The 26,609-nt window shown below is 38.6% G+C and overlaps 1 protein-coding gene across 1 annotated transcript in view; it reads left to right on the top strand.

The window, feature by feature from the left end:
- LOC101679362 (oligophrenin-1) overlaps window positions 1-26,609 on the top strand; it is a 307,195-nt gene that overhangs the window by 267,620 nt on the left and 12,966 nt on the right. The window contains exons 18-19 of the mRNA XM_045071280.1: window positions 22,493-22,658; window positions 23,694-23,744. Of these exons, the coding sequence (XP_044927215.1) occupies window positions 22,493-22,658; window positions 23,694-23,744 (217 nt within the window). The remainder of the gene's footprint in view (window positions 1-22,492; window positions 22,659-23,693; window positions 23,745-26,609) is intronic.

Genomic DNA, 26,609 nt, shown 5'->3' with positions numbered 1-26,609 from the left:
AAATAATACTGTTTGTGTGGACTGTAGGATATGTGAAGAGAAATAGCAGAAAGGCAAATCACAAAGATCAGTTGAAGTCAAGTGGAAGAGGATAGTGACTTCCAGGTTAAAAATGATTGAGTTTATTCTGCAGGCAACAGGGAACTATAGAGTCTAAATCTAAATAATCTATTTTTGAAGAGATTTTCTTCAGGCTGGTTAAGTACATGATCAGAACTGGCTTCTAAAGTATGCCAAAACAGCATTTAAAAGTCAGCAGGGAGAGATATAGATAGGTCTATAGACTTATATCATGAACCCACTGATCTATGAAACAGTCCAAATCCACATTTCACAGGTATTGAAGTGATCTTGTCAAGGTCATACAACAAGTTAGTTTTAGTATTAAAACTGGAATCTAGCTCTCTTGACTCCCAGTTACATTACTCTTCCACCTCTGCCTCCTCATTGTGGTTTTACTGTGGCAAATTAGAGTTAAGAGAGAATAACACTGGAGTCTTTCAACCAAGAAACCCCTTTGCTGTGACTTCAAACTTTGACTTGTAATGAATCATCAGTGAAGAGACTAATGTTTGTTTTCTAAGGCCTTGGTTTGATGTCCATTTGGATTTGGCTGTAAGTTGGAAAGAAATGGGATTCATATTTAAGGAGGCATCATCTGGCTCTCTTATAAAGAAGAGCAGTCACACTAAGATGGACCCATGTTTGGGTAGAAGTGTTTTCTGACTCTGACTACAGCACATACTTCCTGCCCAACACCCCCTCCACTATCCAGTTGAAATGGAACAGCATTATCAGCTCTGATCATTTTGATCTGCAGTGACAAAATTAGTGTCATGTGTCCTGGTGGTTCCTAACTCTGGCTACACAGAGCATCACCTGGGGAACTTTTTTTGTTTTTCTTTTTTTTTTATAAGATTTATTTATTTATTTATTTTAGAGAAAGAGAGTGGAGGGGGGGTGGGGCAGAGGGAGAGAGTACCTCATGCAGCCCAGTGCAGAGTCCGATACAGGGCTTGATCTCACAACCCAGAGATCACATACTGAGCTGAAACCAAGAGTTAGATGCTCAACCAACTATATCACCCAGGCATTCCACCTGAGGAGCTTTTAAACATACCCATACCCAAGTCATTACCCTAATAAATTAAACTAGGATCTCTGGGGATTGGGTTCAGATACTATATGATTTTAATGTTCCCAATGTATAGCCAAGGTTGAAAACTACTGGTACTTAGGTCTACATGGACTTCAGAAATCAGATGTATCTGAATCTATTGCCAATTATCTATGAGGTTACTTCTTATCTGTGTCTCTGTTTTCACAACTGCAGAATAGGACACTTTCTACCTTGGAAGTTTATGACCTATGTTTAAGGAGAATATATGCATAAAATACTGAGTATAGTATCCCAATATCTAGAACAGAGCAAGTGTTCAATAAAAAATAGCTAAAATTTTTACCAGTTATGTTATCACCGTTACTATTATTTTTACCATTTATAATTTTTATATGATTAATAATAACAAAACAGCAGGCACTAGGAAAAACAGCGGATGCAGGAACAAGAGATAGGGCTTTCAACCCTCACTCTATCACTTACCTAACTATGTGACTTGAATTACTTCATCTTTCTCAACCTAAGTTTTGTTCTCTATGAAATGAAGAAGATAAGACCCACTGCTTTTTCCCTCCCATGCTTATTGTGAACATCAAATAGTTATCTGGAAGACTGGTTTGAACAGTATAAAGTGTGTTAGAAAAATCAGATTATCATTATAATTTTGGTCATTTTTTAGCTGCAATTCTGTGTACCTAGCCTGGTGCTAGGGGGAATGGCATGTTCAGAAATAAAAGATACAGTCTAGATGGGGAGACAGAATTTGTATGTGTATAAACAAATTCTTCCATTAGAGGTATTACATTGTATTATCGTTGTCTTTTTTCATATCTGTCACCCTCACCAGAATGGCTGGCTAGCTGGAGGAATTAAAAAAACCCACAAGGCAATATATAAGTACTTCATGAGTGTTACCTGAAATGTTCAGCGGGGTGAAATCGGAGCTGTTTTGAGGGATGCTTACAGTACAGATAAGACAAGAGAGCTGGGGCATATATCAGGCAGGAAGCAAGCAGAGTCTAACACTTACTTATCCCTACTATATGCTAGGAAGTCTCATTAGGCACATTTAGTCCTTACGATCACCTGATGGTGAGAGGTTATTATACTCACTTTGCAAATGAATGGTCAAAAAGGGGAAATGGTCAAAAGGGGAATGGTCAAAAAGGGGAAATAACTGCCCAGAGTCCACTAACTTGGAAGCAGCAGCTCAATACCTCAAAATCAGGTCTACTCAACTCTAAACTTTCAGTATTTTCCACTATACCATAATGGCTCACCTAGAAGTAAGAATCAAGGGTTTGCAGGATGCTTGGGTGGCTCAGTTAGTTAAGCATCTGCCTTTGGCTTAGGTCATGATCCCAGAGGCCTGGAGTGGAGTCCTGAATTGGACTCCCAGCTCAGTGCAGGGTCTGTTTCTCCCTCTGCCTCTGCCCTCTCACCTGCTTATGTTCTTTGTCTCTTTGCTCTCTTTCTCAAATAAATAAATAATATCTTAAAAAAAAAAAAGAAAGAAAGAATCAAGGGCTTGCTTTGACAGGGCAATTAGGAGACCAGTTAGAATAGAGTAGAGCTGGAAGATAAAGTCCAGATTTGCTGCCTGGGATTATAACTTGGGAGCAGCTCATAGAGGGCCTTGAATATATATTAAGGAATTTGAACTTCATCCTATACATTTTATAGCTACTGTATGACGTTTAAGAAGAAAAACAATGTTAAAATACTTAGGGTAAACCTTATAACAATATTATATGGATTAAAGTTTTTTTTTTTATATTTACCTTAAAACTCTATAGAAGAAAACTTGAAAATATAGACATACTAAACAAAAAAAAAAATCAAGAAATATAAAAATCTACCAACAATATTCTTCTTCTTTATTTTTTAGATTTTTTTAAGGTTTTATTTATTATTTTGACAGACAGAGATCAGAAGCAGGCAGAGAGGCAGGTAGAGAGAAAGGGAGGAAGCAGGCTCCCTGCTGAGCACAGAGCCTGATGCAGGGCTCAATCTCAGGACCCTGAGATCATGACCTGAGCCGAAGGCAGAGACTTAACCCACTGAGCTACCCAGGCGCCCCTCTATTTTTTAGTTTTTATCTAAATTCCAGTTAGTTAACATAGAGTGTAATATTAGTATCAGGTGAACAGTTTAGTGATTCAACACTTAAAACATTCTACTAATCACAAATGCACTCCTTAATCCCCAACACCTAGTTATCCACCCACTCCCCATGTCCCCTCTGGTAATCATCAGTTTGTTCTCTATAGTTAAGAGTATGTTTCTTGGTGTGCAACTCACATTTTTTCCCCTATGATCATTTTTTTTGTTCTTAAATTCCACATTTTAGTGAAATCATGGTATTTGCCTTTCTCTGACAGATTTATTTTGCTTATATGGCACTCTGTAGCTCCATTTACATCATTGAAAATAGCAAGATTTCATTCTTTATAATGGATGAGTCATATTCCATTGTGTATGTATGTATGTGTATATATAAAGATATATATACACACAATATTGAATGCATATGTACACATATATATTTCATTGTGTCTATATATACATAATATATACAATATTCCACTATGTGTGTATATATATATATACATATATATAAAAGCCCTCTCCTCGTCACAAGTGCACAACCTAATCCCCATGACCTACTTAACATATTTCCCCACCCATCTCTCCTCTGACAGACATCTTTTGGTCTCTGTAAATTAAAAGACTGTTTCCTGTTTTCCTCTTTTTTCTCCTACTCATAATCATTTGTTTTGTTTCTTAAATTTCTTGAAATTATATGGTATTTTTCTTGCACTGACTCATGTATTTCACTTAGCATAATACTTTCTGCCTCCATTCAAGTAGTTGCATATAGCAAGATTTCATTCTTTGTAATAGCTGAGTAATAATGCTGCTGTGGGGGAGATGGGTGTGTATATGGGTGTATGATATGTCTATATCACCTCTTCTTTATCCATTTATCAGTCAGAAGTGGGCTTTTTCCATATTTTGACTATTGTGTATAATGTCGCTTATAAACATCAAGGTGCAGGAATCTCTTTGAATTGGTATTCTTGTACTGTTACAGTAGATACCTAGCACTGCAATTGCTGGATAATAGTGAAGTTCTATTTTTACCTTTTCTTTTTTTAAATTCTTACAAAATTTCATTTCATTTAATTTTTTTATCATCTAATTTTTCCTGTATTGTTAGTCACCATAAGTACATCATTAGTTTTTTAAAATTATTTTTATTAACATATAATATATTATTTGCTCCAGGGTATTTTTACCCTTTTAAAAGCAACCTCCATACTGTTTTCCAGCATGTCTAAACCAGTTTGCATTCCCACCAACAGTGCACGAGGGTTCCCCTTTCTCCACATCTTCACCAACAACTGCTGTTTCTTGTGTTGTTGATTTCAGCCATTCTGACATACGTGAGATGGTATCTCATTGTAGTTTTGATTTCCGTTTCCTTGATGAGTGATGTTAAGCATCTTTTCATGTGCCTGTTGGCCATCTGGATGTCTTCTTTAGAAAAATGACTATTCATGTCTTCTGCCCATTTTTTAACTGGATTATTTGTTTTGGGGGTGTTGAGTTTTACAAGTTCTTTATACACATTGGATACTAACCCTCAATAGGATATGTCATTTGCTAATATCTTCTCCCATTCTGTAGGTTGCCTTTCAGTTTTGTTGATTGTCTCCTTCACTGTGCAGAAACCTTTTATCTTGATGAAGTCCCCAAATTTATTTTTGTTTTTGTTTCCCTTGCCTCGGGAGACATATCTAGTAAGAAGTTGCTATGGCCAATGTCAAAGGGGTTACTGCTTGTGTTCTCCTCTAGAGTCTTAATGCTTTGCCGTATTAGGTCACTAAGGTCTTTCATCCATTTTGAACATATTTTTGTGTATGGTGTAAGAAAGTCATCCGCTTTCGCCCTTTTGCATGTTGCTCTCCACTTCTCCCAACACCAGTTGTTGAGGAGACTGTCTTTTCCACATCAAATATTCTTTCCTGCTTTATCAAAGATTAATTGACCATATAGTTATGATTCATTTCTGAGATTTCTATTCTGTTCCACTGATCTATGTGTCTATTTCTGTGCCAGTACCATACTGTTTTGATCACTACAGATTTGTAATATATCTCGAAGTCCAGAATTGTGGTGCTACCAGCTTGGCTTTTCTTTTTCAAGATTACTTCGGCTATTTGGGGTCTTTTGTGGTTCCACACAAATTTTAGGATTGGTTATTCTAGCTCTGTGAAAAATGCTGTTGTTATTTTGATAGGGATTGCATTAAACATGTAGATAGCTTTGGGCAATATAGATTTTTCATGGTATTTTTTCTTCCAATCCATGAGCATAGGATCTTTTTCCATTTCTTTGTGTCATCCTCAATTTCTTTCATCAGTGTTTTGTAGTTTTCAGAGTACAGATCTTTTACCTCTTTGGTTAGGTTTCTTCCTGGGTATCTTACAGGTTTTGGTGCAACTGTAAATGGAATCAATTCCTTGATTTCTCTTTCTTCTGCCTCATTGCTAGTGTATAGAAGTGCAACTGACTTCTGTGCATTGAATTTATATCCCGCCACTGTGCTGAATTCCTGTATGAGTTCTAGCAACTTTGGGGTGGAGCCTTTTGAATTTTCTATATCGAGTGTCATGTCATCTGCAAATAGTGAATGTTTCACTTCTTCCTGGTGATCTGGATGCCTTTTATTTCTTTTTGCTGTATGCTTCCTGTGGCTGGGCCTTCCAGTGCTATGTTAAATAACAGTGGTGAGAGAAGACATCCGTTGTCTTGTTCCTGACCATAGAGGCAAAGCTCAGTTTTTCCCCATAGGGATGATATTAGCAATGGGCTTTTCATAAATGGCCTTTATTACACTGAGGTATGTTAGAGGGTCCCTCTAACCCTACTTTGTTGAGGGTTTTTATCATGAATGGATGTTGCACATTGTCACATTTTTTCCCTGCATCTATTGAAAGGATCATATGGTTCTTTTCCTTTCTTTTGTTAATGTGGCATATCCCGTAGATTGATTGTTGAATAGTGAGCCACGCTTGCAGCCCAGGAATACATCCCAGTTGATCCTGGTGAATGACTCTTTTAATGTACTGTTGGATTTGGTTTGCTAGTATTTTATTGAGAATTTTTGCAACCATATTCATCAGGAATGTTGGCCTCTTGTTCTCTTGTTTAATGGAGTCTTCATCTGGTTTTGGTATCAGGGAAATGCTGGCCTCAGAGAATGAATTTAGAAGTTTTTCTTCCTTTTCTATTTTTTGGAATAGGCATTAACTGTTCTTTAAATGTTTGGTAGAATTCCGCTGGGAAGCCATCTGGCCCTGGACTTTTATTTGTTGGGAGACTCTTGATTGCTGATTCAATTTCTCTGCTGGTTTTCAGTTTGCTGAAGCATTCTATATATTCCCGTTTCACTTTTGGTCATTTATATGTTGGGAATATAAATGTATCTATTCAGGAATGTATCAGTTTCTCCCAGGCTGTCCACTTTGCTAGCATATAGTTTTTCACAATATTCTAATTGCTTGCACATCCATGGTTTTGGTTATTTCTCCTTCTCATTTGTGATATTATTTATTTGGGTCCTTTCTCTTTTCTTTTTTGGTTAAGTATGGCTAGAGGTTTATCAAATTTATTTACTTTTTTTCAAATAAACAGTTCGTGCTTTCATTGATCTCTTTTATTTTTTTAAGCTTCTCTTTCATTTATTTTTACTTTAGTCTTTATTATTTCCTTCTTTCCCCTGTATTTAGGCTTTGTTTGATGTGCTTCCTGCAGGTGCTTTGTGCTTATGCTGAAGGGTGGGCAGTGAAATGGCACCATCCAACTCCTCTATTCCTGGAGGTATCTCTGTGAACACTGTCTCTCAGAGATGTACTCTGAGATAAGTGAACAGTCTCCCCTCTGTGTTCTACAGGTGTTCTTCAGATCACTTTTTCCATGCTGTCTGTTTCTGGGTTGTTTGCCTGCCTTCTTTCCAGGAGCAACACAGTGCCTTCAGGCCTCTAGCTCAGCCAAACCCATTCTCCTTTAAAACTCCAGTTTTTAAGCCCTTCTGAGTGAAAGAATTCAGGAAAATCAAACACTCTCATTTTTCAAGCCAATGACTTTAGGGAAATGTTCTTTTTGTACATCCCTCTGTGTGCTGGTCTCTCTCTTGCCTTTGTCTATAACTACAACAACCTCCCCTCCACAGCACCTGGGATCCCTTTCTCCCCTAAGCCTCCTCTCCCCTTCTTACCTTCTTTAATGGGACCTCTTCTCTCCCTTTACTTGAGGAGTTTTTCTGACAGTCTTCATGTCTATTTCTGGGATATTTAGGATGATTTTTAGTTATCTAGTGCGTTCATTGGATGAGGCAAGCCAAGGGTCCTCCTACTCCACTACCATTTTTCTCTCAACCTGTACTGGGCATTTCTGTCTGGATATCTCACAGGGTTTTCAAAACACTGTGTCCAATTTGAGGAGAGCAACTTTCCCACAAAACCTGTTTTTTGATGATTAATTATTATTGCCATCTACTTAATTTTCCAGGTTAGACTTTTTTTTTCCCTCTTAATCCTTCTCCAATGCTCCATGTTTTTTTTTTTTCAGATATTATTGATTTATTTGAAAGAGAGAGAAAGAGAGATATCAAGAGCACAAGTGGTACGGGCAGAGGGAGAGGGAGATGCACAGTCCCTCCTGAGCAGGAATCCCAATGTGAGGCTCAATTCTGGGACCCTGGTTTCATGAACTGAGCCAAAGGCAGATGCTTAACTGACTGAGCCACCCAGCTGCCCATCAAATGCATTTGTGTGTGTGTGTGTGTGTGTGTATGTACCATAATTTATTGAAATCAACTCTCATTGGCCATTTGAATTACTTCTTTTTTTTATATTCTAAGCAGTCTAGCAATGAATAACCTTATTAGTTAACCTTCATGCACTTACATGATAATTTATATGTATGATAATTTTCTTAGGATACATTTCTTTTTTTATTTAATTTACTTTTTTTTCAGTGTTCCAAGATTCATTGTTGTTCCAAGATTCAATTCACTGGGTGTGGTGCATAAATCTGCCCTCCTTAATACCCACCACCAGAGAGTCAATTATCATATCATTTCACTTACTTGTGGAGCATGAAGAATAAAATGTGAGGACATTGGGAGTTGGAAAGGAGAAGTGAGTTGGGGGAAATTGGAAGGGGAGACTAACCAATGCTCTCTGTTTTGAAAGTCACAGGTCTTCTTGTGTCTACCTCACATCTGTCCTTTTCCATTTCACTGGCAATGCCATAGATTAGGGCCTCATCAACTGTTGTGATGATGATTAGTCTCCTAATTGATCTCTGTCTCCAGTCTTTGCTTTCCCACCTTCTTTCCCATTATTAAAATAATGAGGTTTTTTGTTTTTGTTTTGTTTTGTCTTGTTTTGCTTTTTACAATGCAGTCATCTCTGAATATGCATTGTCATGCTTACAAGTTCCATGATTCCCTAAGGATTATAGTCTAAGGACCAAATTCCTTACCTTGGTATTTCCTGTAAGGTCTTTACAATCTGGTCCAAGTCTATCTTTCTGGCCTCACCTCCAGGTAAGCTTCCCTCTTTTCACCCGCATACTGTAGCTAAAGTGCAACATTAATCACTTACTGAACCTGTCTTGCATAAGCTGTTCTGCCTTGCTGAAACATCTTCCCCTTCCTTCTCTTTTTTGATGGACCACTTCTCATTTTCACATAAGTTCTAAGTTTTTTATTGGTTGATGAAGAGAGATGAATGAGGAAGTAACATGATTTCTCCTTCTCATTTGTGATATTATTTATTTGGGTCCTTTCTCTTTTCTTTTTTGGTTAAGTATGGCTAGAGGTTTATCAACTTTATTTACTTTTTTTCAAATAAACAGTTCGTGCTTTCATTGATCTGGGGTTTTTTGCAAATATTTTCTTTTTTTTTTAAATATTTAGTTGATAGAGAGACAGTGAGAGAGAACATGAGAGGTGTGAAGGTCAGAGGGAGAAGCCGACTCCCCTTGGAGCTGGCAGCCCGATGTGGGGCCCTATTCCAGGACTCCAGGATCATGACCTGAGCTGAAGGCATTTGCTTAACCAACTGAGCCACACAGGTGCCTCTCAAATATTTTCTTTTTTAAAAATTTACTTTAATTTTTTTCAGTGTTCCAAAATTCATCTTATATGTACCACACCCAGTGCTCCATGCAATACGTGCCCTCTATAGTACCCACCAGGAGGCTTACCCCCTACCTGCTCCCCTCCAAAACCCTCAGTTTCTTTCTCAGAGTCCACAGTCACTCATGGTTTTTCTCTCCCTCCTATTTCCCCCAACTCACTTCTCCTCTCCATCTCCCAATATCTTCCATGCTATTCCTTATGCTCCACAAGTAAGTGAAACCATATGATAATTGGCTCTCTCTGCTTGACTTATTTCACTCAACATAATCTACTCCAGTCCTGTCCATGTTGATACAAAAGTTGGGTATTCATTCTTTCTGATGGAGGCATACTACTCCATTGTATATATGGGCAATATCTTCTTTATCCATTTGTCTGTTGTAGGGCAGTTTGGCGAATGTGGCCACTGCTGCTATGAACATTGGACCTCCTTTTCACTACACCTGTGTCTTCGGTGTAAATACCAAGTAGGGCAAATGCAGGGTCATAGGGTAGCTCTACTTTTAGTTTCTTTTTTTTAAAGATATTATTTATTTATTTGACAGAGATCACAAGAAGGCAGAGAGGCAGGCAGAGAAAGAGGGAGAAGCAGGCTCCCTGCTGAGCAGAGAGCCCGATGCGGGGCTTGATCCCAGAACCCTGGTATCATGATCTGAGCTGAAGGCAGAGGCTTAACCCACTAAGCCACCCAGATGCCCCTACTTTTAATTTCTTAATGAATCTCTACCCTGTTTTCCAAAGTAGCTGCACTGACTTCATTCCCAACAACAGTGTAAGAGGGTTCCCCTCTCTCCACATCCACTGCAACATTAGTTGTTTACTGTCTTGTTGATTTTGGCCACACTGGTATAAAGTGTTATCTCAATGTGTTTTTTTTCTTTTTTTTTAATTTATTTTTTATTTTCAGCATAACAGTATTCATTATTTTTGCACCACACCCAGTGCTCCATGCAATCCATGCCCTCTATAATACCCACCACCTGGTACCCCGACCTCCCACCCCACGCCCCTTCAAAACCCTCAGATTGTTTTTCAGAGTCAATGTGGTTTTGATTTGAATCTCCTTGATGGCTAATGATGATGAACATTTTTTTCATACTTCTGTTAGCCACTTGTATGCCTTCTTTGGAGAAGTGTCTGTTCATGTCTTCTGCCTATTTTAGACATGATTATCTCTTTTGTGTGTGTTGAGTTTGAGGAGTTCTTTATAGATCTCAGATATCAGCCCTTTGTCTGTAGTGTCATTTGCAAATATCTTCTCCCATTCCGTGGGTTACCTCTTTGTTTTGTTGACTGTTTCTTTTGCTGTGCAGAAGTTTTTGATCTTGATGAAGTCACAAAAGTTCCTTTTCACTTTTGATTCCTTTGTCTTTGGAGACATATCTTGAAAGAAGTTGCTGTGACCGATGTCAAAGAGGTTACTGCCTATGTTCTCCTCTAGGATTCTGATGGATGCCTGCCTCACGTTGAGATTTTTTACCAATTTTGAGTTTATATTTGTATCTTGTTGATCACAGCTTTGTAGTAAAGCTTGAAATCAGGAAACGTGATGCCCCAAATTTTGTTTTTATTTTTCAACATTTCCTTAGTAATTCAGGGTCTCTTCAGGATCCATACAAATTTTAGGATTGTTTGTTCCAGCTCTTTGAAAAATGCCGGTAAAATTTTAATCAGAAGGGCATTGAAAGTATAGATTGCTCTAGGCAGTATAGACATTTTAACAATGTTTATTCTTCTAATCCATGAGCATGGAGTACTCTTTTTGTGTCTTCTTCAATTTCTTTCATGAGTGTTCTGTAGTTCTTCGAGTAAAGATCCTGTACCTCTTTGGTTAGGTTTATTCCCAGGTATCTTTTGGTTCTTAGTGCTATAGTAAATGGAATTGATTCTCTAATTTCCCTTTCTGTATTTTCATTGTTAGTGTATAAGAAAGCCACTGATTTCTGTACATTGATTTTGTATCCTGCCACATCACTGAATTGCTGTATGAGTTCTAGTAGTTTGGGGGTGGTGTCTTTTGGGTTTTCCATATAAAATATCATGTCATCTGCAAAGAGAGAGAGTTTGACTTCTTCATTGCCAATATGAATACTTTTTATTGCTCTTCATTGTCTGATTGCTGTTGCTAGGACTTCTAATACTATGTTGAACAAGAGTGGTAAGAGTGGGTATCCTTGTCATGTTCCTGATCTCAAAGGGAAGGCTGTCAGCTTATTCCAATTGAGGATGATATTTGCTGTGGGTTTTTCACAGATAGATTTTATGAAGTTGAGGAATGTTACCTCTATCCCTATACTTTGAAGTCTTTTAATCAGGAATGGATGCTGGGTTTTGTCAAATGCTTTTTCTGCATCAATTGAGAGGACCATGTGGTTCTTCTCTCTTCTTATATTGATTTTTTCTATCACATTGATTGATTTGCAAATGTTGAACCATCCTTGCAACCCAGGGATGAATCCTACTTGGTCATGGTAGATAATCTTTTTAATTTGCTGTTGGATCCTATTAGCTAGGATCTTGTTGCGAATCTTAGCATCGATATTCATCAGGGATATTGGTCTGAAATTGTCCTTTTTGATGGGGTCTTTGCCTGGTTTGGTTTTCAGGGTAATGCTGGCTTCATAAAAAGAGTCTGGGGCACACCTGGGTGGCTCAGTAGGCTCTCTGCTCTACAGGGAGCCTGATTCCTCCTCTTTCTGCCTGCCTCTCTGCCTACTTGTGATCTCTATCAAATAAATAAATTAAATACTAAAAAAGAAAAAATAAATAAAAGAGTCTGGAAGTTTTCTTTCTGTTTCTATTTTTAAAAGAACTTCAGAAGACTAGGTATTATTTCTCCTTTGAATGTTTGGTAGAATTCCCCAGGGAATCTGTCAGGTCCTGGGTTCTAGTTTTTGGGGAGGTTTTTGATCACTGCTTCAAACTTGTTACTAGATATTGGTCTATTCAGGTTGTCAACTGCTGCCTGATTCAGTTTTGGAAGTTTATAGGTTTCCAGGAATGCATCCATTTCATGTTGATCACAGCTTTGTAGTAAAGCTTGAAATCAGGAAACGTGATGCCCCAAATTTTGGTTTTATTTTAACATAATGGCATATAACTTTTTTTTTGTTTAGATGGCTTGGTTTTATTATTGTGTTTAAATTCTCTGCAGATATCACACCCCCTTGTTGCCTGACCTGGGGCGTATCACTCACACCACCCTGCCCCCACCTCGGTATACTACTGCTTAGGAGTGGAATTTTATTGTTTTATACTCTCACCAGCAATGGATGAGAGTTCCAGTTGCTCTACAATTTCGCCAACATTTGGTACTGTCAGTCAGCTGATTTTAGTAATCTTAACTGATCTAACAAGTTGTGTCTTACTGTACAAACCATAAGTGACTCTTAACCTCACAAAACAAACTGAGGGTTGCTGGGGGGGGCATATAACTTTTGATAAGAATTTCTGATAATTGTTTCTGTATCGGTGTTAGTTGTGATCTCTCCCTTTTCATTCATAATTTTATTAATTTGGGTCCTCTCTCTTTTCTTTTGGGTCATTTTGCCCAATGGTTTATCAATCTTATTGATTCTTTCCAAAAACCAGCTTCTAGTTTCATTGGTGTATTCTACCATATCTCTAATTTCTATCTCATCGATCTCTGCTCTAATCTTGATTATTTCCCTTCTTGTGTGTTGTGTTGGCTTAAGTTGTTGTTGATTATCCAGTTCATTAAGGTGTAGACAGCTTGTGTATTCTGGATTTTTCAGTTGTTCTGACTGAGACTTGGATGGTTATGTATTTCCCCCTTAGGGATGCCTTTACCATATTCCATAGGTTTTGGACCAATATGTCTTCATTTGTATTGGTTTCCATGAATTTTTTATGTTATTTGTTGATTTCCTGGTTGATCCAAACATTATTAAGCAGGGTAGCATTTAGTTTCCAAGTGTTTGAATTTGTTCCAAAATTTTCTTGTGATTGGATACTAGTTTCAAAGCATTATGGTCTGAGAATATACAGGGAATAATCTCTATCTTTTGTTATCAGGTGGACCCTGATTTGTAACCCAATATGTGGTCTACTCTGTAGAAAGTTCCATGTGCACTCAAGAAGAATGAGTATTCTGTTGTTCTAGGGTTGAATGTGCTGTATATATCTATGAAGTTCATCTGGTCCAACGTGTCATTCAAAGCTCTTGTTTACTGATTTTCTGCTTAGATGATCTATTACTGAGAGTATCATGTTAAGATCCCCTATTATTAATGTAATCATATCAATATGACTCTTTATTTTGATTAACAATTGGCATATGTAGTTGGCCGCTCCCATATTGGGGGCATAAATATTTAGAATTGTTAGATCTTCTTGGTGGATAGACCCTTTAAGAATGATGTAGTGTCCTTCTGTATCTCTGACTACAGTCTTTAGTTTAAAATCCAATTTATCTGATATGGAAATCACTACCCCAGCTTTCTTTTGAGGCCCATTGGCACGAAAGATGATTCTCTATCCCTTCACTTTCAGTCTGAATGAATCTTTAGGTTCCAGATTGGTCTCTTGTAGACAGCATATGGACGGGTTCTATTGTTTTTCCAATCTGTAATCCTGTGCATTTTATGGGAGCATTTAAGCCATTTATATTGAGAGTGGTTATTGAGAGGTAAGTTTTTATTGACATCATGTTGCCTGTGAAGCCCTTGTTTCTATAGATTGTCTCTGTAAGTTTCTGTTCTATGTCTTTCTTAGGTTTTTTTCTTCTTTTATAGAATCCCCATTAATATTTCTTGTAATGTTGGCTTGGTGGTTACATACTCTTTTAAACCTTGCTGGTCTTGGAAGCTCTTTATCTCTCCATCCATTTTGAATGTCAGCCTTACTGGGTAAAGTATTCTTGACTGCACCTTCTTCTCATTTATTGTCCTATATATGTCTTGCCAGCCCTTTCTGGTTTGCCAGGTTTCTGTGGACAGGTCTGACCTTCCTCTGTACACAAGGAATCTCTTCCCCCTAGCTTCTGTCAGAAGCTCCTGTCTAAAATTATGATTTGCCAGTCTCACAGTCAAGTGTTTCAAGGTCTTTCTAGATTCGTTGATCTTGAGGGGTGTTCTCTCTGCCTCTAGGACATGAATGCTTGTTCCATTCCCCAAACTGGGAAAATTTTCATCCAGAATTTGTTCAACTATATCTTCTAGTCTTCTCTCTTTCTCCATCCTCTATGGGATCCCAATAATTCTAATATTGGACTATTTTATGGGGTTATTTATTTCCCCAATTCTGTTTTCATGGCTTCTATGTTGTTTCTTCCATGCCTCCTTCTGATCCTTTTTCTCTATCAGTTTGTCCTCTAGATCACTAATTCTATGCTCTTCTTGGTTACCCTAGCTGTTAGAGTATTTAGATTAGATTGGATATCATTGATAGCACTTTTAACTTCTTTCTGGGTGGCTTTCACTTCTGCCCTTAGAGATTCTATGTTGTCACTAATGGTTTCCTCCAACCTCACCATTGCCTGGATTATTGTTACTCTGTGTTCCCTTCCCAACATACTGTTTATATCCATAGCCAAGAGTTCTGATGGAAAGGGCACAATCTCTGAATTTTTCCTCTGTTGTGTGTTCCTCCTCCTAGTCGTTTTGGTGAGAGTTGGTTGAGAAAATGTATAGCTGAATATATCAACTACAATCCAGGCAAGGTGCACCCTGGAACATTTCAGAGCAATCAGAGTCACCATTGAAAAGAAAGAAAAAAAGAAAAAGAGAGAGAAAGGATGAACAAGAGAGAGAGCGAGCAAAGGGAAGACCAAGCCAGAATAAGCCCCCACAAGTAAGATTGATATGGTATAAAAACAAAAACCGAGAAACAAAAAGACTGACAGATAAATGACAAAAAAAAAAAAAAGAACCTAGTCAAAGTGAACCCCAAGGATGAGATTTATATTCTACCAGAACAATAACAAATACACATAAACACTGACAGAAGAAAAAGTTGGGAGGGTGGTTATAAATCCTCAGTGTGGCAAGGAAGGGTATTTTGATTCTTCCTGGGTCACATACTCTTTTAAACCTTGAAATGAAAGTGGATGTATCTCTACACACTTTACTCCCTTTATCTCAACTTCCCAGAGATAAAGGGAGATTAAAACTGGTTTATATATAGGGGTAGTATTGATTAGCGAAAGAGGATTACCTTGAAGCTTATATGTATATTAAAGAAAAGAAAAACACAGGTATATGTATTTAAAAAGTTCAAGTTAAAAGGCTATTATGCACTGGGGAGGGTATGTGCTCTGGTGAGTGCTGTGAAGTGTGTAAACCATGAAGTGTGTAAACCTGGCGATTCACAGACCTGTACTCCTGGGGATAAAAATACATTATATGTTTACAAAAAATTTTAAAAAATGAAAAAAGTCTATTATGGAATATGTTGTATTAAACCTCTAGTTGTAATGGTAAGCAGGTTAAAAATTTTTAAAAGAACAAGAAAAATGAGAACGAATTAAGAATAAATGTTGTATCTATGAAATACACAGATTTTAAGGCAATACCGGGTGCTTATTATATTGTTTTCCCCTGATGTTTGGGTTTTACAGTTTTATGGGGACACTGTGGTGGTTGTCCTCTTGTTCTCTTCCTTGCTTTCTGGGGGAGGGACCTGCCACATTGTTTTTCAGTGTTGCTTGGGTTTAGTCCTCCTGCCCCCTATCAAGGGGCTGGGCTCTCTGGAAACCAGTTTTTCAGGCTTTTGTTTTCTGGAGGTTTTTGTTCTTTGGAAGCTTTCTGCTGCTTTTCAGAGGTTTGGTGGAAAGCAAACTGCACCCAGACTTCTGCCTCAGAGAGAAGCCTCAGACTGTTCCCTTCTGGGTGGTCCAGAACACACCAGATTCCACCTCCGCAAACTGCTGTACCCTGCAACCTCCCCTAGGCAGTGCACATACCCAGCCACCATCTCAGGGGTCACCTGAAGTGCCCACTTGTCTTTGCACCCCCATGCCACTAAAACCACAAGTAGTATTGGTCCAGGGAGCCCACGTCCTGTAGCTGCCTTTGCTGAGACTGCTATCTGGGGTTCAGACCTCAGGGTTACACAGGTTGCCTCTGAAGGATCCCGGCCAGAGATTGTGCTGAGTTCATTCAGGCCCGGGCTTCGATCATCCAGACCCTCCTCTGGTCCTTGAAACTGCTGACATAGCACTCGCACAGAGCTTTCTCAGGTGTGGGTGGGGAGTGGGTCAGATCCTGGTTGTGCAGTGCTCGTAGAGTGCAAAAGGCTGTAGTTCTAGAGAGTGCAGGCTGGCAACCACACCAGACTCTCTCATGCAGGGACGGGAGCGTGCCCAGCCAAGTGGTGGTGCAAACTGCACAACCCCAGGGGCTCAGGGACCAGGAACTGGAGGCTTCACCACACTCTCTTTGGCCCAGGTGGTCACAGTGATAGCTGTCCTGGGTCTGTGGGCTTAGGCCCATGCCCATGACTGCCCAACTTCACCAGTTTCCCATTAAGATCTTTTGCTTTTTTTGAGTGTTTTTAACCAGACTCCAAGTTAATGCTGGTCCCCAATCACAGGGCACATTCATATTGCATATTACTTTCCAATGGGTCACTTCTGGTGGCTCCCTTCCCCGTCTGTTTATCCTCTGATATCAGACCGAGCGTCCCCACTCTGTTTTTCCTCTCCACTGGTGTGTTCTGTCCCTGTAGACATCCAGAAGTGTATAATCCTACATCTCAGGCTTATTTCATGGGTGTTCAAAGTCTTCTGGGAGATAATTAACTCTCTTAAGGGGACTGGTTGAAACAGGGTCTCCTACTTCTCTGCCATCTTGCTCCCTCTTCTCTCATTGATCTGTTTTATTGGGTATATTTTAGGTTCTGTTTCATTTATTTTTGCTTTAGTCTTTATTATTTCCTTCCTTCTCCTGGTTTTAGGCTTTGTTTATTATTCATTCTCTAGCTCCTTTAATTATAAGTTTAGGTAATTTAAATCTTTTTTGCCTCTTGAGGTAGACCTATATTCCTATATATACTTCCATCTTAGGACCACTTTTGCTGCATTCCATACATTTTGGACCATCATATTTTCATTTTCATTTCATTTCATTTGTTTCCATGTATTTTTTAATTTATTCTTTAAATTCCTGTTTGACCCATTCATTGTTCAGTAGCATATTGTTTAACCTCTATGTGGCCTTTCCAAATTTTTTCTTGTTGTTGACTTCAGGTTTCATAGCCTTGTGGTCAGAAAAGATGCATGGTATGTTCTCAGTCTTTTCATACTTGTTGAGGTCTTATTTGTGACATAGTATGTGATCTATTTTGGAGAATGTCCCATGCACACTTGAAAACAGTGCATATTGTGCTGTTTTAGGATGGAATGTCCTGAATATATCTGTTAAATATATCTGGTCCAGGTTCTCATTCAACACCATTGTTTTCTTGATTTTCTTGTTGGTTTTCTGTTTAGATGATGTGTACATTGATGTAAGTTGGGGTGTTCAAGTCCCCTATTATAGTATTACTTTCAGTGAGTTCCTTAAAGTTTGTTACTGTTTTATATATTTCCATGCTACCATGTTGTGGGCATAAATATTTACAATTGTTATATCTTCTTTTTGGGTTGCCCTCTTTATTATGATATATTTCCTTTATCTCTTGTTACAGTCTTCGGTTTAAACTCTAGTTTGTCCAATATAAGTATTGCTAATCTGGCTTTCTTCTGATATCCTTTTGTAAGATAAAAAATTCTCCATCGTCTCTTCAATATGCAGGTGTCTTTAAGTCTAAAATTAATCTCTTGTTGGCAGCATATTAATGGGTTTATTATTTTATCCATTTCAACACCTTATGTCTTTTGATTGGAGCATTTAGTCTGTTTACATTCAGAGTAATTAGTGATAGATACATATTTAGTGCCATTTCATTATTTGTTGTTTCTGGACATATTCTGTGTTCCTTTCTTGTCCTTTTCAGTTTTGGTCTTTCCTTTCCACTCAAAGAGTTCCACTCAAAGAGTTCCCTTTAATATTTCTTGTTTTAGTGATTATGAACTCCTTTATTTTTTGCTTCTCTGAGAAACTCTTTTTCTCCCCTTCTATTCTGAATGACAGCCCTGCCACATAGAGTATTCTTGGCTGCATATTTTTCCTATATAGCACTTTGAATACATCTTGCTTCTGTCTTGCCATGTTTCTGTTGAGAAATCTGCAGCTGGCCTTATGAGTCTCCCCTGTAAGTTATGGAGTTCTTTATCTTTCTGCTTTAAGATATTTTCTATATCATTATATTTTGAAAATTTAATTACAGCATATTCTAACGTTGGCCTGATGTTGTTGATTTTGATGTGAGTTTTCTGTGTATCTCGGATCTGAATAACTGTTTCTTTCTCCAGATAAGGAAATTTTTAGCTATGATTTGCTGAAGCAAATTTTCTGCCCCCTTTTCTCTCTTCTTCTGGGACTGCTAAAACACAAATGTTATTACATTTGATGGAGTCACTGAGTTCTCTAAAAATATTCTCATGTTCCATAATTACTTTTTCTCTTCTGTTAAGCTTCATTATTTCCCATTATTTTGTCCTCTACCTCACTTATTCACTTTTTAGTGTTCATTCCATCAAGTTTGTTTCCAATTTCAGTTATTGCATCTTTCATTTCTGACTGATTCTTTTTTTTTTTTTAACTCTTTTGTCTCTGTGGTAAGGGCCTCCCTGAAATCTTCCATTCTTTTCTCAAGCCCAGCAAATATCCTTGCCACCTTAATTTCTCCAACAGCCATGTTACTTATATCTGTTTCATTTGGATCTCTGGCTGTGACCTAATCTTGTTGTTTCATTTGGGATAAATCCCTGTCTTTGCATTTTTTTTCCTACGTATCTGTCTTCTTCTCTGTGTTAGAAAAGCCAGTCATATTTCCTGCTCCTGAAAGTAATGGCTTTATGAAGAAGAGGTCATACAGTATCCATGGACTGGAGCTTCAGAGACTGTCACTCGTGTGTGCTGCATGTGCTCTGCTATTGTGTTTTGCTGCTCTATCCTTCAGACCAGTCATCCTCAGAGGTTCTCCTTGCCTGCTGTGGGCAGTGTTTGATCCTTCCCCCAAATATGGCAAGTTTTAACTATGTGTGCTCTGGTCTGCTATTGAAATGAGAGCTAATACTTCTTCCACTGGAACTGAAGCACTGCAGAGTTTTCTGGTCAGGAGTTGTAGTGTGGGCAAGGGTTTCTTTGGTCTTCTACAGAAGGGGCCCACCACACTGTGATTGATGAAAGCTTGACTGAGAAGGGCAGTACCACCAAAGAGCAATGGTGTGGGACCTGATGTAAGCAGCTTGTTTTGGTGTTGTAGTGTTTCCTGCAGGTTGCTCTTTGTTTATGCTGGGGGGCTTGGGCAGGGGGAATGGTGCCAGATATCTTGTCCCTGGAGGGGTGCCTCTGTGCACACTGCCTCTCAGGAAAGCACTCCAAGAAGAGCAAATAATCTCCCCACCACGTGTCCCAAGCATTTTTCAGATTGCTGTTTCCACACTCTGGGTTGTATACTGCCTTCTCTTTGGGAGCAGAACAGTACTCTTCAGGCTCTATCCCAATGAAGCCTGCTGACTTTATTTTCTTTTTAAGAGCAAAAGCCATATTTTATTCATCTTTGCATCCTCTAGGGCACCCAGCACAGTGTCTGGAGAAAATGGAGTTAATTGTTTTTTGAATAAACTCTGTTTCCATATTTGGGTTTCTCTAGTTTCTTCAATTCAGATCATTTACATAAGTTTCTTCCTCATTTCCATCCAAGTACTAACCAGGCCCGACCCTGCTTAGCTCTTCCTCATTTCCAGATAAATTTTATATGTAATAGCATTAATGGAAATTGTGAAAAGAAAAAGGTATCTATGTGCAATACCACAGTATTATGTCCAATGTATGTATAATTACCCTGTGACGAGGTGCTCATCAAGGAACATTAACAGGTGAGATAGTTCTTCCTTATGTGGACTGGCCAGCATACTGACCTATCCTTTTGAATGCCAGTGGGTCCCTCCATCATTTTGGCAAATCAAAACGGCCAGTATAATTAATTTTTCAAAATATTAACCACAAATGCATCTTCTAAATTGAAAATGAAAGTTCATTAGGTGCTTGTTTTTTTAAAATTTTTATTTAAATTCAATTTGATTAACATAGTACATATTATTAGTTTCAGAGGTAGAATTTAGTGATTCATCAGTTGTATGTAACACCAAGTGCTCATTACTTCAAGCCTGCTGACTTTTAAAACTCTAGGTTTAAGTAATGTGGTGTGAGCAGGGGCCTTTGCTGCTCTGCTTGGGAAGAGGCCCACCATGCTGGGATTGAGGTGAGCTTGACAGAGAAGAGCAGTTGTGCCAGAGGGCCGGAGTGTGGGACTTGGTATAAGCAAGTTAAGCAGCCAGTGTAAGGGCAGAGCTGCCCTCTGTAGGTAGCTCTGTGTTTGTGTTAAAGGGTCGGGGAAGAAAGAGGCACCAGCCAACTCCTTTGTCCCCAAAGAGGCATCTCCATGAACTCTGCTTTCAGGATGGTGTTCCAGGAAGAGTGAATAATCTCCCCTCTATGTGCCCCAAGTGTTCCTCAGATCACTGTTTCCATGCTGTCTCCCCCTTGGTTGTTTGCTTGCCTCTCTCCAGGATTAGGAAGCTCCCTCAGAGCTCTATCACAGCCAAGCATGCCAAACTTTAAAACAGCAGTCTTTAAACACCCCTGGTTGGAACTCATGAAAATCAGCTGTTCCCATTTTCCCAGCCAATGGTTTTGGTGGTGCATTCCCCTGTGTGCTCCTCTCTTTCTTGTCTTTCTCCACGAGCATGGCTCCTTCATTTTGCCACACCCCTGATCCATTTCTCTCCCAAACCAAGTGTCCACACTTCCTAGCTTCTTTGATTCCTCTCTCCTTAATTGTGGAGTTTGTTCTTCCTGGCTTCAGGTTTATTTTTGGAGTATTTAGAATGATTATGATAATTATCATTAATATTATAGATATAGATAATATTATAGATATATTATATCTATATCTATATTATAGATATAGATAATTATCATTATCTAGCTGTGTTTGAGAGACAAAATGAGTCTAGAGTCCTACTCCACTACCATCTTAGCTCCCATCTCTGCCCTCCCACCCCCAGCTAACAACTTTGCATAGTTGTACACATGCCTGGTGTTCATTAGGCCATGAGTACTTTCTATGGATTTTTCCACTTAAATGCATATTTTTTTGACCTGACCTTGTAAGTTCATGTACAATATGTATTGGCTAAGTACTTGTACAAAATGGGTTTGCTTATGCTTTGTGGTTGGGCCCAAGTTTCTGCTATTAAGAAGAATATATTTGTGCCAATTGTTTCTCCTATTTTTGGGCAGTTAATTCCCTTGGCCTGTTCCCCAAAATGGATCCACTGGATCAACAAGTATGAAGTATCTCAAATGTATGATTTTACATTTAATCAACATTTTTCCAGAATTCTTTATGGCTATGTAGATATAATTTTTATGGCTATGTAGATAGAAAAAGCCCAGTGTACAGTGTACAATGCTTCCAGCAAGTGCATTAGTGTCTCTCATGCCAAAGCTCCTGCTAAATCCATTTCATTAAAAAATTATATATATTTATTTTATATTGACTAACCTGGCAACCAGAGACATAGGTGCAAGGAGGCAAGTTAGGAGACTGCTGTGATAGTCAATATCTAAGTTAAAAGGGTCTGAGTTTGGGTAATTATGAATTTAACACATTCAAATTCATCATCAATAATTGACTAAATGCCCACTATGTGCCAGTCTCATACTAAAAATGTTAGTATCTAATTAAAATTTTAATATCTTTGTAACATAATGTATTATTGGCTTTCATTATATAGATGAGGTAACTAAGACTTAGCAAATTGATATGACATACCCTAGGTCACAAAAATTGAAGTTCTAGAGCTGGGTTTCAAACAGACTTTCTGAAGGATTAAGCTGTGAGAAGAATTACACACACACACACACACACACACACACACACAGAAAAGAAAAGAAATCCAGAGTTGTTAGTGACCAAAAATAAGTGGGTGCTAAGGGAGGTAGCCCAGATAACTTCAATACTGGGTGCTTGTTCATGAATAGTGTTCCATTTGGCTTATCATTGAACTATGTGTTCTCTTTCAGGAGACTCTGACAGTTTCAGCAAAGTGCGGCCTCCAGGAGAAAAGCCTACCATCGTTCGTCCCCCAGTGAGGCCTCCAGATCCTCCGTGCCGGACAACTACTCCCCAAAAGCCAGAACAAAAGCCAGATATTGTGGTTAGCAATGCAGGGGAAATCCCATCATCTGTGTAAGTCGAGTTTTTCCTAAACCTTGGCGTAAGGCTCATCTTAGGCCACCAGGAGTTCTTTCAGGATCATCATAATGGTTTTGAAGGGTACACAGTGCACAACCCCAGGATATCATTCACTTCATAGTCTAAGGAAATTTCACAGACAAGTCCTGTTTGTACTGTTCCACTCAGCACCCAAGGGTGAGAGATTTAACTAATGCTGCCCTGATTTATGTTGGGTAATAAGATTACCTTCTGTTTTCATGCTCCCTTGGCTCTGGAAATTTTTCATACTTTCTTATTATGGCTACTGTTTTTTAAAGAAATTTAATGAACAGATTTGTTCATTGTACTTGTGCCTTCAGGCTTTCTTTTTAAATCAATGATATGATTTTTTAAAAATCTTCCAAAATGACTCAGATTCTCCAGAGAGCCTCTTGTAAGGTAAGAACTGAGCCAATGTGCAGCAGGTTTTCCTGAAGTGGGACTGGAAGCTAAGGAACAAGGTATAAAGCAGCTAATGCAGGGCCACAGCCCTCTCAAGGACCAGCCTTGTATGGTCGCAACTAGCCTGACTGGTCCCTCTTCAGCTAGTGTTGGGACCCCTCTCATACACTGCCTCCCAGTATTCCTTTTTCTTGTGTCTCTTGTTTTCCATAACTGTAAGATGTGGGAATAAGAATAACAAAGCCTCTATCATGTTGATTAAGTAGCTAAGTATATTTATGAAAATGTCAAAAATTTATACATTGAACCCAAGGATTTGTTTCACTTATTTCTCAAAAGAATAACCTGAATAAAAAACACATTTAGGCCACTCTGAACCATGGGAAAGCAAAGGGCATTAGGCATAGCCTTGGGGTGCTTATGATCTCTGAGTCATTTCACATTCCGATATTTGAGTCTCTCCTTAGACCCAGGTCCTTTGCAAGTGAGGAAAGACCCTTCAGTTGGTGGCCTGTCTGGTTTATAATTTTTGTCTTGTCCATTGGCTGTTGGTTTTCATACACAATCCAGAGCAACTCATGAGAATTGATTGGCCTCTGTTTGCAGGGTGGCTTCCAGGACCAGGTTCTTTGAAACAGCTTCCCGAAAAACAGGAAGGTAAGACACATAGATGACAGAAGAGAAATCAAATTACTTTTTACTAAATGGATCATGAGCATCACAGTTGCTCTTACATTCTATTTTTCTGTTTCTCTGCAGCTCCATCTCTGTCTCTCTATCCCTTTCTCTCCCCTAGTTCTGTCTCTCTGTTTCCTAGTCTCTCCCTGTACATCTGTTTTTGTCTCTGTACATATGTTTCTCTGTGTTTGTTTTTCTATATGTCTCTCTCATGATGTTTCTTTCTCTGTGTCTTTGTCATTCTCAGTCTCTTTCTGTCTCTCTTTGTGTTTTTGTACATCTCTGTTTCTGTCTTTGTCTCTCTGGCTCCCTATTTGTTCGTTTTACTCTTTTTCTGTATCTCTCCCCTCTGTCTCTCTTTCTTTGCCTGCTTCTATATCTGTTGTATCTTTCAGTCTCTATGTTTTTCAATCTCTTCCTCTCTTCTGCTTCTCTCTCTCTCTTTCTCTCTCTCTCTCTCTCTCTCTCTCTCACACACACACACACACACACACACATACAGTTCTCACTAAGTAAAATTGCACAAAAGCATGACATTCAATGTCGGTCTTATTTTTTTGTTCATTTACTTATTTAGACTCTATTATATTCTAAAAGGGCAGCTAATAGGAATATATAGAACATTACACTCTAACATAAACAGCCTTAGAATAAGCATAGCTAAACACTAGGTGGTGTGATATAAATAACCTGGAAACAATTGAGGGAACAAAAATACAAACAGGTTCTTGCTTTCCACTCTAGACCCACTAAAACAGAATCTCTAAGAGTGGGACCTGGGAATCTATTTTTTTTATTTCCTTCTTTTCTACCTTCCTTCCAGTTAGTTTGTTTTTAAAACTTCTAAAGTATTGGTACAAATTGTCCAAAGCCTGGCATTTGGGACCCTTTAGACAAAAATACCTAAAGAAATAGTTGCTTAGCTTTTAGGGGCCCTTTTGTGAGTTTGCTCCATGTTGCTTTTTAGAGAGTTTGAAATTGCGCTTCCTGATGGTTGATAAGAGTATAAATCTTCAAGGTGGTCAGTTAAAATAACAATGTGCCTTTACCAGCAGTGGAGCTAGGGTAACTTTAACATCATCTAGTCAAAACTCTGAGACCTAACTCATCAAGTTGGGTATTCGTCCTTTCTGATGGAGGCATAATACTCCATAGTGTATATGGACCATCATATGGATTGATATGATTGTCTGTTTTGTGTGTGTTGAGTTTGAGGAGTTCATTATAGATCCTGGATATCAACCTTTTGTCTGTACTGTCATTCGCAAATATCTTCTCCCATTCCGTGGGTTGCCTCTTTGTTTTCTTGACTGTTTCCTTTGCTGTGCAGAAGCTTTTGATTTTGATGAAGTCCCAAAAGTTCATCTTCGCTTTTGTTTCTTTTGCCTTTGGAGACATATCTTGAAAGAAGTTGCTGTGGCTGATATCGAAGAGATTACTGCCTGTGTTCTCCTCTAGGATTCTGATGGATTCCTGTCTCACATTGAGGTCTTTTATCCATTTCAAGTTTATCTTTGTGAATGGTGTAAGAGAATGGTCGAGTTTCATTCTTCTACATATAGCTGCCCAGTTTTCCCAGCACCATTTATTGAAGAGACTGTCTTTTTTCCACTGTATATTTTTTCCTGTTTTGTCAAAGATTATTTGACCATAGAGTTGAGGGTCCATATCTGGGCTCTCTACTCTGTTCCACTGGTCTATGTGTCTGTTTATATGCCAGTACCATGCTGTCTTGGTGATCACAGCTTTGTAGCATATCTTCTTTATCCATTCATCTATTGAAAGGCATCTTGGCTCTTTCCACAATTTGGTGATCGTGGTCATTGCTGCTGTGAGCACTGGGATACAGTTGGCCCTTCTTTTCACTGCATCTGTATCTTTGGGGTCAATAACCAGTAGTGCAATTGCAGGGTCATAGGGTAGCTCTATTTTTAATTTTTTTAGGAATTTCCACACTGTTTTACAAAGTGGATGCACCAACTTACAATCCCAACAACAGTGTAAGAAGGTTCCCCTTTTTCCACATCCTCTCCAATACTTGTTGGTTACTGTCTTATTAAATTTGGCCATTCTAACTGGTGTAACGTGGCACCTCATTGTGGTTTTAATTTGAATCTCCCTGATGACGATGATGAACATTTTTTCATTTGTCTGTTATCCATTTGTATGTCTTTGGAGAAGTGTCTGTTCATGTCTTCTGCCCATTTTTTTGATGTGATTATCTGTTTTTTGAGTGTGGAGATTGAGGAGTTCTTTATAGATATTGGATATCAGCCCATTGTCTCTAGCATCATTTGTGAGTATCTTCTCCCATTCTGTGGGTTGCCTCTTTGTTTTGTTGACTGTTTCGTTTGCTGTTGAGAAGCTTATGATCTTGATGAAGTCCCATTTATATCCACATAGGAAAAAACACCTCTTCTGTCTATAGTCCCACCTTGTAACCACCACTTACACCAGTACATCTACATGCTGGACAATGGTCAAGATCCTCAGATTATCCACATCAGTACCATCTACAGACATTGTTTGCAAGCTCTTCTCTCATCTGTGATGAAAATAATGATCTGTTTCAATTTTGATTGTACCTTTATGCTTCCCATTTTTACCTGACTGTAGCCTGAAATTTGAATCATGTTACTTCCTCATTCATCTCTCTTCATCAACCAATAAAAAACTTAGAACTTATGTGAAAATGAGAAGTGGTCCATCAAAAAAGAGAAGGAAGGGGAAGATGTTTCAGCAAGGCAGAACAGCTTATGCAAGACAGGTTCAGTAAGTGATTAATGTTGCACTTTAGCTACAGTATGCGGGTGAAAAGAGGGAAGCTTACCTGGAGGTGAGGCC

Source organism: Mustela putorius, unplaced genomic scaffold (assembly GCF_011764305.1).
Source record: "Mustela putorius furo isolate JIRA1106 unplaced genomic scaffold, ASM1176430v1.1 tig00003985_pilon_pilon_pilon, whole genome shotgun sequence".
Taxonomy (NCBI): Eukaryota; Metazoa; Chordata; class Mammalia; order Carnivora; family Mustelidae; genus Mustela; species Mustela putorius.
The sequence above is the reverse complement of the archived record's forward strand: the minus strand, read 5'-3'. Positions and strand labels throughout refer to the sequence as shown.